Below are 16,242 nucleotides of genomic sequence, written 5' to 3'. Positions count from 1 at the left end.
TCATCAGTCTCATCAATCATCCAAAATTGTGAACCAAGATAGCAATGTCGTTGCTACATTTGTTCATAGTCAAGTGTGTTCATAGTCGATCATCTAATTTGACACCATACAAGATGAAACTCAAATGGAAGATTTTACCAACAATTGCATTCATCTGACACATTCTCAAAGAATCTCGGCCAGCTATTGGGACAATATTCAGAAGTCTACCTACAGAAGGAAGTGCCAATAAGAGAAAAGAATACAGTATAATGTACTAAATAAGAACAGTAACTTTTAAATTTAGCATCCCCAAGATCTGTGTAAAGATTTAACGAATAATCAACTTAAAAAAAAACAACAACGAGAGGTGGGTGGTAGAGGTTTCTCACATATTCTTTTCCAACTTGGTAGAGGTTATTTCAGGATATGTCACCTGAGTCATATTTACAGAAATTTTAATTGACAAACAGAGCTCTACACTTTTTTTGTCCTACTCCCCAGAATAAACAAGTAGTAAAAGATCAAAAATATAATTTGAAAGGTAGCAATAAAGAATAATTTCAAAACAAAAAATCATTAACTGATTTGCCTGAGCAGTCTTAAGAATAGGTAAGTTGAGGGGAAAAAGAAAGAGTTACCTCAAAGCAGGCTCCAAACTGAAAGACATGCCCGGGTAGGAATCTCATTTAGACCTGGATCATGAGTTTTAGGCCAATTTATATTCAGATTGGAATGGCAACACTATTTCACTTCTGCTCCAAGTTACACATTTTTAATGCTAATCTGGAAGTGACTTAGTAGTCCACGAAACTCTACAGACTAAAACTGAGTAAGTTCTTAATTCAAAAGTTTCAGACTTTACTATCACAACCCTGTTCTCAGACAGCAAAGAGGAGCCCCCCAACGCTAACAATTTTTTTTGTTTGCATAACACCCCCCTCCAATCCTAGTGAGATGTGTAATTAGATCCTTGTCTCTAGATTTCTTCAAGTGTTTGAGTATTTTATCAACATATGGAGCTTGCAGCCGAATTCTTTTTTCCAGCATAAATCTTGCAAGCTTTGAAGCTTCCAACGAATGGCTTTCTTGACAAAGCCCATCTAAGAGGATAGAATGAATGTCAGAGTCAATTGTAGATAAGCATCCAAGCTTCTCAATTTCCTCGTATAAGTAGAAACCATCCACTACTTGTCCCTTTAAACAAAGTTCTTTAATCATAACACTACATACCAAACCATCAGGTTTCATACCACTAGCTAACATCTTCCTAAAGAGCTTATCAGCTTCATTAAGTCTTTTAATCCTAACCAGTGCAAACACTAGAGAACTGTAGCAATCTCCGTATGAAACACTACCCCCTGCAACAACTTTATCAATGAACTTATATGCTTCCTCTATATTGCCGTCAAGGCAAAGACCCATAATCAAAGGATTTATTGTGACACGACTAGGAGCACAACCATAAGCTTCCATTCTATCCAAAACCCTCAATCCCTCCATTACCATACCCCTTTCGCAAAATCTCTGAATGACAGATGTATAAGTGATAACATTAGGACTCCAATTCCCACCTTCTTTCTCCATTTCCCCTAACAATTCCAATGCCTTCTGCATTCTCCCTAACTTAAAAATTCCATCAAGAAGAGTTGAATATGCAACTGTATTGGGAGGACAACCATGTCCTCTCATGGCCTTAAGCAACGCACAAGCATCCTCTAACCTATCTACATTGCAAAACCCTTTAATCATTGACACATTTGTGATCATATCGGGGTAAAGATCAATCAAACCCATCTCTTTCATCAAGTTATCAGCCATAACCATATCACCCTTTTCACAAAACAACCTGATAACCATATTATACATCACAGTATCAGCTCTTAAATTGAATTCAGGCAGTTTCCTCAATACCCACAAAGCCTCGTTAGCAAGCCTAGCTTTTTTACATAAATTTAAAAGCACTTTCATCGTCTTCACGCTGACAACACACTCTTCTTTCTTATAAGCTTCAATAACATCAATAATAATTCTAGAGTTCTGCTTAATTTTTAGCAATTTACAAGCTTTTTCATACATGAACGAACTGTGACGATAACTAGATTGAAGACCAGCCCATATGAAGAAACGAATACCTAATTGAGATTGACGGGAAGCCCTTATGAAGAAACGAATACCTAATTGAGATTGACGGGGAAGACACCTTTGTAACACGTCATTCACACAAGTGGGGTCCAATTTCGCCTTGACGGTGGGTAGGGTTTTCTCAATGTTGTTAGGGTTGTTTTGCAAGTGAAGGTAGAACTTATCAGCTGATCTAGCAGTAGTAGTGAAGTGCAAAGTTAAGATTTTGGATTTCTGAGCATGGATTGGAAGTAATAAAAAGCGAGAAAGAGAAAATCGTGTCATGGATTTTGTGCAGGGTTTTAGGATTTTGTGTGTAAAAATAGAGAAAACCCCTAACTTTAGAAGTGTACCTGTTTGAAATAAATATAGCTGAGTGCCTGAGGCTGAGGCTGAGGGAGTGAGATCGGAGTCCGTTCCAACCGACTGAGCCGCTTCGGCGCTTCCTGTCGACTGAGTAAGACTGCCCCGGGTCAAGTTGGGGAGGGTTTACAGGATGGAATTGGACTATTTTTTTAACAGCAATGTTATAGACACCGGTGTTTTTACACCGAAATTTTGTACCGGCTGATGTGTGTGCTGACTCAACCATCCAACGTATTTTGGCGTTATTAAATTTGATCTAATGAACGGCCATCCATAAGTTCACTCATATGGACCCCCGTCCATATAATATGGACGGGGGTCCATTTACTACGGACGGACGTCCTGATTTAGGGGACGCCCGTCCATTGCTAAATAAAAATAAAAAATATTAAAAAAAATTAGGGACGGTCGTTCACAGGTCATGACCGGCCGTCCATAAACATTGGATGGGCGTTCATATGTTAATGGACGTCTGTCCTTTAATTTTGGATGGTTTTTAAAATATAAAAAATTAAAAAAAATCTGGGATGCTCGTCCACAAATTGTGGACGGGCGTCCCTAATGTGTGGACGGGCGTCCGTATAGAATGGACGCCCGTCCACAATTTTGTTTAAAAATTTAAAAAAAAATATTTGGACGGTCGTCCCATTCCTTAGGGACAGGCGTCCCTTAAGTATGGATGGCCGTCCATAATTAAGGGATGCCCGTCCAATCCTTAGGGACGGGCCATACTTAAGGGACGCCCGTCCCTAAGGAATGGGACGACCGTCCCACCTCTAATTAAAATAAAAAAAAAGAAATTAAAAAGTTTTGGGTTTATTTAAAACTTTTAAAATCAAAAATTAGAATTAAAAAAGTTTTAGGTTTATTTAAAACTTTTTGGGAAAGCGTTTGAAAAAAAAGGGGCAGCGGTCTTCTTCTTCTTTCTTCCATCTGAGCTCTGGTTCGTCGGGTTCTTCATCCCATCTGCGCGCTCTGGTTCATCGTCTTCTTCATCTCAAAAAAACAAATCAGCCGCGGTAATAAGATACTTCCNTAAACTCTTGAATCTTCTCATGCACTCTATCCACTGTTCTATACTCTGCTTCAAACAACCTTGTAAACTCTCCCCAAGTCATAGCAACAATATCATGAGTATCTTCCATCAATTCCCACCAAATTCGGGCATCACCCCGAAACAAGAAACTAGCATACCAGATCTTCTCCCGGTCAGTCATAGGAAACAATGCTGTCGTGCGCTCAACGGACCTAAGCCACTCTTCTGCCACTAGAGGGTATGTTGTCCCCCTAAATTCTGATGGCTAATGTTGACTTGGCAACCCATATATAGGCTCAATACGGGTCTGCCTTGTCGGGGGTATCGACCTCTCTCTTTCTCCTCTAGTGACCGGTACATGGGTTGGGGTTTCCTCTCTTTTGGGCTCAACTCTTCCCCGGTTCTCACCTAACACTTGTTGTATAATATCCCGAATTCTTGCTTCATTAAGGGTAGGCGGAGTAGGGTCTGGCGGATTGGAAGATTCTCCTATGCTCCTCATATTCCTACCTCTTGCTCGGGTTCCACATCTTATCTACAACAATAACATTTTACATCAACTCACATAATCCTTCTACTAAAAGTAAGGAAAGAAATAACTTACAATGGTCGGCTTTGAAACTTTAATGAGGCAGAAGAGGCACACTGTCAACTAAAACCCCCAAAATCGTTACTATGATACCAAAAATGTACTCAAAAATAAGTAGAAAACTGACTGAAGAAGCTATATAATAGATATATAAATACAAATCTTTGAGTACAAAATATGGGCCCATTTCCTTCTATACAAAAACTTTCGTAAAGTTTCTCAAAAGTGTTGATAGTGTGGGCACTTCCTCCACTCCTTGACACTCTTTCCGACCGTTCCTCACCTTCTACTTGCAAAACATTGAAAACAATGGGGTGAGCACTAATTGCTCAGTAAGTAAACCCTCTACGCTAACCCAATCTACCTCCGTTGTCCATATATTAAAATTCTTTCCTTACCACACATTTCTTTCTCTTTTTCCCTTTTCTACTCTTTTTCTGCTCTTTTTTCTGTCTCTCTGTTCTTTCTCGGTTTTGTTCCTCACTTACTAACAAGTAAGCATAAACAGAGAACTAATTCTGAATGATATGAATGCCATGATACATATGCATAAATGCATAAAGAATGGAGTTTCTTTTCTGTTTTCTGTTTCTCCTCTTTCTTTCTATTATGTTCTTTCTATTCTACTCTTTCTGTTCTATGCTTTCTGTTCTATTCTTTTTATTCTATTCTGTTCTTTTTGTTCTATTCTTTTTGTTCTATTCTTTCTATTCTATTCTATGCCGATCGGACTCGGTTGAGGCATAAACAGAGAACCCTGGCTAACAAGTAAGCATAAACAGAGAACTAATTCTGAATGATATGAATGCCATGATGCATATGCATAAATGCATAAAGAATGGAGTTTCTTTTCTGTTTTCTATTTCTCCTCTTTCTTTCTATTATGTTCTTTCTATTCTACTCTTTCTGTTCTACGCTTTCTGTTTTATTCTTTTTATTCTATTCTGTTCTTTTTGTTCTATTCTTTCTGTTCTATTCTTTCTATTCTATTCTATGCCGATCGGACTCGGTTGAGGCATGGGCTTGGAACCCTGGCTAATGAGTGGGCACAATCCCCATCTACATGCACCGCTGTCAGACTATACATTTTTCTTTCTAATTCTGTGGCCACTCGCTGAAGGTGGCATGCATGTAGGGCTATTCTGTTGGTATAGTTCTCATCCACATACACTTCTGTCAAACTGCATTCTTATTTCTTTCTAATTATGGGGCATCTCACTAATGGTGGCGTGTATGTGAGACTATTCTTTCTATCACTCACGGGTCCCCATCACAACAACCTATTTTGTTTTCTTTCTATTCTTCTTTAATAGCTTTCTTTCTTTCTCCTTATTCTTTAATGCCATTTACTACTCTTTAATGTTTTTGTGAGTATGTATGCATGTAAATGGCTCATGTAGCTTATTCTTTCTATGTAGATGTAACAATGCAATGTAGCATAAAAGTAAATTTCTCTCTAACATCTACCATTACATCTCACAACATCAAGTAAAAACAACATATAAGTATGCATGCATTTCTCTTGGGCATTTCATCAAACAACTTGCATGCATTCACTCATTCTACATAAGCTACATTTCTATTACTTTCTCAAACTACCAAACTGGAGCAAACTTCTCCAAAATCAACATCAAAACCTGGCCAAACATTACACTTCGTAATACTACTCAAATCCATGCCCAATCCAACCAATCTCCATCAATCACCACAAAGGCAAAACTCATGGCTGAATTTACACTTATCACTGAACTTTAATCTCATGAAAATATCTCAAAAACATAAGCACCTAGTTACACATCCAAATCTCTACAAACTTTCTCAAATCAAGATTAGGGTTGGGTTTACTTACCTTGAAAGTGGACAACTCAACCCTTTGGTCTTCTTTTAGCACAATAATCTACCTCTTACACCTTAACAACAACAACAAGAAGTTTCAACACCTTAACTAGCATTAAAAATTCAAATCTTGGTGTAAGAGACTTACCTTGGGGCTTAAAAGTGGAGATCCACCTAATTGAGACCAAGATCTATTAAATTCCTTGAAATTGGATTGAAGGAATTTGAGAGGAATGTGTAGAGAGTGGCGCGAGGGCTGAAGAAAATGGGTAGGGTTTCTTCATTGCACTCTTCATATTAATGAAATTTATGTATAGTTTCCCATTTTACCCTTACACTTTTATGAAAGTTCCATCTATGTCCCCTAGGCAGTGACCATAATGACCTCATATCCAAGCATTCTCCATGAACTTTTATGACTTTTCACTCCCCACATGTCCAATTAATTCTGGGTGGAAAGACCATTTTGCCCTTAAGCAAGTTTGTCCCCAAAATTCACTAAACAAAATTCTGTCTCCTTCGCCACGGCTAAAAATTACCGAGAGAACGTCGCCCCGGCGAAGAACTTCCTTCGCCGCGGCGAAGTCTGTAACTCTTTCATTCCTAGATTTTCATGCATTATAAAGACATACCAACTAAAGAACATAAGGAAAAAGTCACATACCTCTATGTGGGTGTTACACTTTCCCTATAAAGTAGTATAACACATTAATAATCCAGTAAATATTACTATAAACTAAAGTAAATAATGTTTAAAAAACAAATATCATGTCAGAATGGGTGTATAACTCATACCAAGTCTTTGTTTTCGCAATTTTTTATTTTTAGCCCTACGTACAATTTTGTCAACCTTCGGTTGCTTTCTTCTGCATGGAGGATGACCTTTGCTGCGAGCTACCCATGGACTAATAATTAGACTATTCCCCTATTTCGGAGGATTGTCCCCCTTTTTACTACCAAGCCCTCCCTCACTTTCCTTCTGCTCCAACTGATTTTTCATGCCAGTCATCAATTCTATCAACATGTTATAGTCTTCCTCATTGTTTGATGCCATATCAGCTACTTTCAGCATTAGATTAGACAACTTCTCAAAACGCTGTCCTCCAATGTTTGTGCTCCACCTATTATAACTTACCTTGATTTTTGTATGACATCTTTTTATGTTTTTCCTCCAACACCATAGAATGTACTTATCTAGAATGTGTGAAACCCTTTTATGAATCAACACAATAATGGCATGTCTGCATAAAATCCCTTTGAACTCAAACAAATGACAATTACAATGAACATCACATGAACTTTCTTCAAAGTATACCAGAAAGGGAACACGCCGATTACTATCTCCAAACCAAACATCTTCTAAAACTTGATACTCCTCATACGAATCAGACTTTTTCACAAAAGATAATTCACAATAAATCTTCCTCTCAATCTCTTCTTGAAACTCTTTAAATTTTGCAGTTGTGTATGCATTTTGAAATTGTTTCTTAATAGGGTAATTAGTTATGCATGGTATCCAAGACTTGAAAGATCTAAAATCAGCCTCCCTTTCTTTTTCCACTTTATCTCCCAATGCATTATCATATTGTTCCACAAATTGTTTCAATGTTGTTTTGGAATTTACAAATCCATCGAAAAATGCATGCATACTTTCACTACGTTAGGTAGTAGACATACCTGCCCAGAAAGTATCTTTAAGAAATGCAGGCACCCAACGTACTCTTTCTTTATACAATCCAGAAAACCATTCATTCTCATGAAGGCTATACACATCAATGAATTTGTTCCACCGTTCTTCGAACTCTTCACTTGTCAACGAATCATACACAATATTTTTTAACGTAAACTTTATAGTTTCATATTAGTTATACCCTCTTAACTTCTCAAACAGTTTCTTCATTATATGCCACAAACACCACCTATGTCTTGTACCGGGGAAAACAATCTCAATTGCATTTTGCATGGCCTTATCTTGATTAGTAATAATTACATTAGGAGCAACATCCATGCATTCAAGCCAAGAACGAAATAGCCATACAAATGTCTTTGTGTCCTCATGTAAAATTAACCCATAACCTAACAATGTCGAATTTCCATGATGATCAACCCCCACAAAAGCAGCAAATGGCATATCATACTTGTTCGTTAGATACATTGTGTCAAAGGTCACAACGTCACCAAAATATTTATATGTGGCCTTACATCTAGCATCAACCCATAGCACATTCTTTAATCAACTCTCTTCATCTACATCAATCATGTTGTAATGACTTCTTTCTACTATCATATTCATATAATATATTAATAGAAATACAAGTATACTTATCAAAATAGTTGGGCCCAAAAAAAAATTTCTTTACTTAATATATACATTCTTTACATAGTACAATATCATTTGTACAAAAAGACTCTCAAAACAGTGGACAGTGTAGCCAAGTCTCCCCGCTTGCCGACGTCCATCCAACCACGTCCTCACCTATGCCCTGCAAAAACATAGAAAACAATGGGGTGAGCACAAAGATACTCAGTAAGTAAATCCTCTACTCCACTATCCTCGTGTATCACTCTTCAATTCTTTCCGTACTCTTGTCACTTTCTCTTATTCAATCTCTCTTGTTCTTTCTCTGTTTCTTATTCTCACTGTTCTTTTCTTTCTTTCTATTCTTTCTTTCTCTCGGCTCTTTCTTTCTTTCTACTCTTTCTTTCTCTCTATTCTCATCACCCATGAGAGATATCATGATAACATTCATGGATGAGATGCATATGCACTAATGCAAAGCAATGCATTTTCTCTCTCGTCTTTTCTTTCTATTCTTTTCTTATTCTTTTCTCATGTTTTCTCATTCTTTCTCATTCTTATTCTTTACCAATCGGTCTTGGTTGATGCATGGATTCGGAACCCTTGGCCATGTGTGTGTACTCTCTCTCGTGTATAGCCCTCATCCGTATGTATTCTTACGGGCTATACGAATTTTTTTCTCATTCTCATTCCGCTCTCTCATGGAGGAGACCGCTCTCTCATGGCACATGCGGGTAATTCTACACTCACAGGTTCCCCATCGCACAACCTATTCTCTTTTCTCTTCTTTAGCACTTTTTATTCATTTTATTCTCTAGTGCTAATTCTTTCTTTCTCTTTATTCTAAGAGAATTAGTTCTTTTCTTTATCTTTATTCTTAGAGTGTTTCTTTCTCATTACTCATATTTCTTTCTTTGATGATTACACATATAAACATATGCATATGGATGGCTCATGCCTAGAATCTTTCTTATATGCACTCATGAAATGCAAATATGCTATGTTGCATAAAGTAAGGTTCTCTACTTCTACTCATGCTTCTCTTAGGCATTTCATCAAACAATATGTGTGCATACATAAACTCTACTCTAACTATAATTGCCTCAAACTAAAACAATTGGAGTAAACTTCTCCAAAATAACATCAAAACCTGGCCAACATTACATTTCATAATACTACTCAATCCATACCATCAACCATCTCATTAATCACCACAAAGGCAAAACTCATGGCTGAATTTACACTTATCACTGAACTTTAATCTCATGAAAATATCTCAAAAACATAAGCACTAGTTACACATCCAAATCTCTACAAACTTGCTCAAATCAAGCTTAGGTTGGGTTTACTTACCTTGAAAGTGGACAACTCAACCCTTTGGTCTTCTTTTAGCACAATAATACTACCTCTACACCTTAACAACAACAAAAGAAGTTTCAACATTTAACTAGCATTAAAAATTCAAATCTTGGTGAAAAGACTTACCTTGGGGCTTAAAAGTGGAGGTCCACCCAATTGAGACCAAGATCTATTAAATTCCTTGAAATTGGATTGAAGGAATTTGAGAGAGATCTGTAGAGAGTGGCGGTGAGGGCTGAAAAGAAAAATGGGTAGGTTTCTTCATTGAACTTTCATATTAATGAAATTCATGTTAGTTTCCATTTTACCCTTACATTTTATGGAAATTCCATCTATTCCCCTAGGCAATGACCATAATGACCTCATATCCAAGCATTCTCCATGAACTTTTATGACTTTTCACTCCCATATGTCCAACTAATTCTAGGTGGAAAACCATTTGCCCTTAAGCAAGTTGTCCCCAAAATTCACTAAACAAAATTTTTCTCCTTCGCCCGCGAGAACTCCTTCGCCGCGCAAAGTCTGTAACTCTTTCTTCCTACATTTTCATGCATTTCACTACATAAAGACATACCAACTAAAGAACATAAGGAAAAAGTCACATACCTTATGTGGGTGTTACAATTCCCTCCCCCTTCTTACGAGAATTTTGTCCCCGAAATTTAGGTGAATAATTCAGGAGGTGGTCTGCATATTCTGTTCTATTCCCATGTTGCTTTTTCTACCTTATGATTCCTCCGTAAGACTTTCACAAGTGGGATACTCTTATTCCGGAGCTCTTTAATCTTTCATCCAATATCTGAACTGATCGCTCCTATACCCCAATTGTCTTCTACTTCCACATCTTCTACTCTCAATATATGTGAGGGATCATTAACATACTTTCGAAGCATCGAAATATGGAAAACATTGTGCACCCTGTCCATACTAAGAGGTAAGGCCAATTATAAGCCACATTCCCTACTCGTTGTAACACTTCAAAAGGTCAATATCTTGGTGCCAATTTTCCTTTACCACCAAACCACATCACTCTCTTGTAGGGGAAACTTTAACAAATACTTTATCACCCACTTCGAACTCACATCCTCTCTTCAAATCTGCATAACTTTTTTGGCTATCTGAGCTGCTTCATTCTGTGTCGGATTAATTAAATATCTTCTATTATTTTCTATGTAAGTCTGCCTAAGTGCCATATTCAACTCATCCTTCCTTCTACTTCATCCCATGCAGTAGAGATCTACATCGTCTACCATACAAGGCCTCGTAAGGAGCCATATTAATCGTAGAGGTAGCTATTGTTATAAGAAAACTCCATTAAGGGAAATCTCGTGCCAGGATTGTCTATAATCCATGCAACAAACTCTCAACATATCCTCGAGCACTTGATTCGTTCTCTTAGTCTGGCCATCTGTCTGAGGATGATAGGCGGTAAACTAGTCAAGAAAGCTGAGACAAATCTCACATCTCTGCCTGATACTATGGCCTTGGGTACTCCATGCAACCTTACCACTTCCTGATATAAATCTGGGCTAGTTGATCAGAAGTATGCTCTCCTTGACTGGAAGAAATAGGCTGATTTAGTTAATCTGTCTACTATCACCCATATTGCATTATAACTTCTTTGAACCCGTGGAAGGCTTATAATGAAATCCATGGAAATATTTCCCATTCTATTCAGGAATGCTTAGAGGCTGAAGCAAACATGATGGCCTCTGATGTTCAGCTTTCACCTGTTGCAAATCAAACATTTAGCCACATAATCACCAATGTCTTTCTTCATACCTGGCCACCAATAACCTTTCTTTGGCATCTTGATACATCTTGGTTCCTCCAGGATGAGCAGTATATGGTATCTCATTGCCTCCACAAGAATCTTCTCTTCAACTCAGTATCTTAGGATACATAACCGATTCCGAAAACGAAGGACACCGTCCAACAAGTGAAATTCTGATGTCTTGCCTTCCATCACTTGCTGCCTTATCTTTGACACCACTCTCATCAGTTTGTTTCCCTTTAATCTCTCCCATAAGTTGACTGACTCTCCAATCTAGCAGTCTTCCACCGGTACCCTCATTTGCTCTTTACACAATTCCTCTATCAATTCTTTTGGTTTGGTGAGTTGTGACAAGTAGGCCTTTCTACTCAAAGCATCGGTTACAACATTGGCCTTTCTAGGCTGATATTTAATCTCATAATCATAATCTTTAACCAGCTCTAACCACCTCCTTGTCTCATATTTAGCTCCTTTGAGTGAAAAAGTACTTCAAACTCTTATGATCAGTGTAGATATTACTTTTGCCACCATAAAGATAATGCCTCTATATCTTTAATGCAAGACTACAGCAGCCAACTCTAAATCATGCATTGGGTATCTTGTCTCGTATTCTTTTAACTGTCGAGACGTATAAGCTATCGCCCTACCCGACTACATCAATCACGCACCCGCTGTTAATGAGGCATCTATAAAAATATAATATCTACACCCTCTTGTGGTAGCACAAGGATAGGAACTGTGGCCATCTGCTCTTAAGCTTCTGAAACTTTCTTCACAGGCACCCGACCATATAAAAGGAGTTTTTCTGCTTTGTTAGAGTTGTAAGCAGCTTAGCTAACTGAGAAACCTGCTCACAAACACTTGTAGTAGCCTACTAACCCCAAGAAACTTCTGATCTTCCTTTACTGTCTTTCGCCTTTGCCATTCTAAAATTGCTTCACTTTACTCGGATCCACTGAGATACCATCCCTAGAAATTGTATGCCCTAGGAAGATAACTTGATTCAACCAAAACTCACACTTAGAAAATTTTGCATACAGCTTCCTCTTTCTCAATCGCTGTAGCACAAATTTTAAGTGTTGCTCATGCTCTTAGCTGTCTTAGAATAAACAAAAATGTCATCAATGAACACTACTATATATCGATCAAGACAATCCTAGAATACTCGGTTCATCAAGTCCATAACACTGCTGGGGCATTCGTTAACCCAAAAGGCATCACCACAATCTCGTAGTGCCCACATCTGGTTCGGAAAGCAGTCTTACTAATATTATGTTCTTGCAACACTCATTTGATGGTAACCCGACCTCAAATCAATCTTGGAAAACACAACTGCCCCTTTAAATGATCAAACAAATCATCTATGCAAGGTATATGTACTTATTCTTATGTACTTTATTCAGCTCTCTGTAATCGATACACATCCATAGGATCCATCTTTCTTTACAAACACAATCGGAGCACCCAGAAGAATGGCTAAGGTGATAAAACCTTGTCTAAAAGCTCCTGAAACCGCTTCTTCAATTCCTGTAGTTCGGCTGGGCCATTAATATGGGGCTTTCAAAATTGGTGTTTGTCCCTAGTGCCAATTCTATGCTAAACTCAACTTCTCTTTCTGGAGGAAACCAAGCAAATCTTTGGAAACACATCTAGAAATTCCCAGACTACTGGTACCTTCTAAATCTCTGTTTGTGGGACCTCACTACGATGCACCACGTGGGCAATATACCCCGAGCACCCTTTCTCAACATCTTTCTAGCCTTAAAATACTAATCAACATACTAAGTTGGTGGCCCTCACTGAAACTAAACTTGTCGCCACCCTCTAAATTAAATCTTGCTTTCTCTTCGGCAATCAATCTGTACTCCATTTCTCCCAAGGAATTCCATGCCTAAAATGACATCAAAGTCAGGCACATCAAATACTATCAATTCTACTGGTATTCCCTTCCCTGGATCACTATGAACTCAGCTGGTAGATCTCCCTAAGTCACCAAGTAAACCCCCTCCAGCAGGTATCCTTTGAATACCCTCAAAGAGAATCCCGAGGATACATGTCTGGAGAAGAGTTGTATTTAGAAAAAATCTGTATAAGGATAATATAATAATATCCAAAACATGCATATAAAATTCACGCAGGATCCAAATTATAATTTACAAACTTTAAGAATTACACAATCAAAACATATTTATAGGGTGGAAGCTTCCAGACGTATTTCACAAATATTTATCATTTACATATTTATATCAAGATAAAAACATCTAGAGCAATAAATCATTTCCCCTCCGTGTAGTCCCGCTGTCTCTAGCATCCTCGCTTCTAGTCTACCTGCAAGCAAGCAACAATGAAAGGGTGGCGGCTAACGCTCAGTAAGGAAGATATGTTTCATTAATGTACTATTTGATCTTTATTTAACATATTTGTTAACACACCAATTACCTTTTACATCTAGGTGTGCTTCCCTTCTTTCTAATTCTTATGCTTTCATCATTTATCCATGGCTATATAAACATCAATGTGTACACGTACAAATGAGTATGTAACATAGTACACACACATCACATATCTGACATAACATCTAAAATCATCTCATGATGTAAATAATATCATAACTCCTGTAATGCAACTAAATGCATATGAAACATTTAACGTCTTAGCCGATCGGACTTTTCTTAGCATCTTAAGCACTTCATATCATCTTGCCTCAGTTCATCTAGAGTTTCATATCATTGGGAGGCGGCTGCTTATGTGTATTTAACATCTAAAGCATTTATTTATCTTTTCTCTCATCAAGCCTCAAATTCATCTAGAGCTCATATCATCGGGAGGCATGCTTACGCGTTATTTAGCATCTAAGCATATGTTCATCATTCCTAATCAGATACGAGGATATGCTAACGCGTAATTAGCATCTAAAGCATATTCATCAGCTCAAATTCATCTAGAGCTCATATCATCGAGAGGCACGCTTACACGTTATTTAGCATCTAAGCATATGTTCATCATTCCTCAATCAGAATACGAGGATATGCTAACGCGTTAATTGCATCTAAAGCATATTCATCTAGCCTCAAATTCATCTAGAGCTCATATCTCGAGAGGTGTTACACGTTTTTAGCATCTAAAGCATATGTTCATCATTCCTCAATCAGAATACGAGGATATGCTAACGGTTAATTAGCATCTAAAGCATATATTCATCTAGCCTCAATTCATTAAGTCATATCATCGAGAGGCATGCTTACACGTTTATTAGCATCTAAACATATGTTCATCATTCCTCAATCAGAATACGAGGATATGCAACGCGTTAATTAGCATTAAAGCATATATTCATCTAGCCAAATTATCTAGAGCTCAATCATCGAGAGGCATGCTATGCGTTATTTGGCCTCTAAAGCATATATTCATCTTTCCTCAACCAGTATACGAGGATATGCTTACGTGTTTTCCATCATGTCTATAGCATCTCTATCATGTCTATTTGCATCTCTAACATCTTGTGGCATTAATACATATTTTGGTGAGCTTAATACTTTTAATTCATCTATGGATATCAATCCATTTACATTACTCTTGCTCACATACATCATCTTAAACATGTATTACATTGCAACTTCATGCCATTTCATAACATTAATCAGTTATTAACATCATGACATGTATATCTTCAAATATCATCTAACTGATGGGTAAACATTAGTACATGGCATACTTACAATAATACATAATAATCAATTCTAATCATAGAATTGATTATGTTAAATCTTAAACTTTAATAACAGTTTATGCTTCAGGCCATTTTCCATCCTTTTCTCAACGAATGGCTCTTGGCATAAACATAAAGTTATAGGTCTGGTCTTTAGATTTCTAATTCTTCAAGAATCATCTCATTTCGATTTATAACTCAAGTTATGGTCAAAATACTGAAGCAGGGTTAACAAACCCCTAGCCACTAAATCCGAATTTCATATTTACTATGCCACATCAATTCCTATTAACATTAACCAATAGGTTAACTTATGGGTCAAATAAACCTCCCCTTAATAGGCTTTAACATCTTAAAGGAGTGTAAAATCTCATTCCCATAATCATCCATTATTGCTATAACATTGTAAGCTAATGCAAACAACACATCACACTTCTAATAGCAACCATTCAACACATGTGGCCTCCATACTACAAGTTTTGCCACAATAGCCATCTACACTTCATTTTCTTCAATCAAAATAACACTCATAAAACATAAATAGCCATAACTTCATGTATTTGATTCAAGGCAATAAGTAGAAAAATAAGTTCAACTACACTTGCCATCAACTAATTCTATGCCTTAAGTTTAATTTAAGGTTTCATAAAAATCACAAACCTAGCATAAACCCTAAAGTCATGGGGTTCTTCCTTACCTTTTTAAAGACTTCTCCAACAAATCCTTTGCTTTGACTTCTTTTACACCTTAATCCTACATATATAACATTATACCTCAACTATACTTCAAATCTTCAAATCACATCAAAACTAAGTTTTTAATCCTTACCTTAAACCCTTCTAATTGAAGATCCAAGGCTCCTATCTTGTTTCTCTTGAAAAATATGCAAAAACTCCTTGAAAACCTAGAGAAGAAAGCTTGTTTCATGGAAGATTTGAGAGAAAATGAGAAGAAATGTTGAAGAAAGGCTCTCTCCTTTGGCTTGAACGAATTTCATCTCATTTACAGGAAAATATTTCATTTATTTTCCAAAATTATGCATTGGCCCAATATTTTAATTGTATAACTCATAAGTCCTTAATTCTTCATATAAGGGCATTTTGGTCATTTCACACTAGACATAATTATTACTTAATGAATGCCATTAAAGCAATGAAGCCTACTCATTCTT

General features: G+C 37.1%; 1 protein-coding gene across 2 annotated transcripts; it reads right to left on the bottom strand.

Moving 5' to 3' along the window:
- Window positions 1-168: 168 nt before the first annotated feature.
- LOC116121054 (pentatricopeptide repeat-containing protein At5g47360-like) lies at window positions 169-2,463 on the bottom strand. Of its 2 annotated transcripts, XM_031407007.1 has the most exons (3): window positions 2,157-2,463; window positions 621-2,114; window positions 169-206 (listed from the first exon to the last, which is right to left on the bottom strand). In XM_031407007.1, exons 1-2 carry the CDS (start codon window positions 2,386-2,388, stop codon window positions 889-891), a joined length of 1,458 nt encoding a protein of 485 aa, XP_031262867.1. In that variant the 5' UTR covers window positions 2,389-2,463; the 3' UTR covers window positions 169-206; window positions 621-888. The 2 variants fall into 2 exon arrangements, with proteins under 2 accessions (XP_031262867.1, XP_031262866.1); XM_031407006.1 differs by having other exon boundaries at window positions 621-2,463.
- Window positions 2,464-16,242: the final 13,779 nt, after the last annotated feature.

This window comes from Pistacia vera, unplaced genomic scaffold (genome assembly GCF_008641045.1).
Source record: "Pistacia vera cultivar Batoury unplaced genomic scaffold, PisVer_v2 Contig958, whole genome shotgun sequence".
In the NCBI taxonomy this organism is placed as follows: domain Eukaryota; kingdom Viridiplantae; phylum Streptophyta; class Magnoliopsida; order Sapindales; family Anacardiaceae; genus Pistacia; species Pistacia vera.
This window is presented reverse-complemented; position numbering and strand designations above follow the sequence as displayed.

What these genes read in the sequence shown, in the direction of transcription:
- LOC116121054 (XM_031407006.1), bottom strand. Translation starts at nt 2,388, where the DNA reads ATGACACGATTTTCTCTTTCTCGCTTTTTATTACTTCCAATCCATGCT.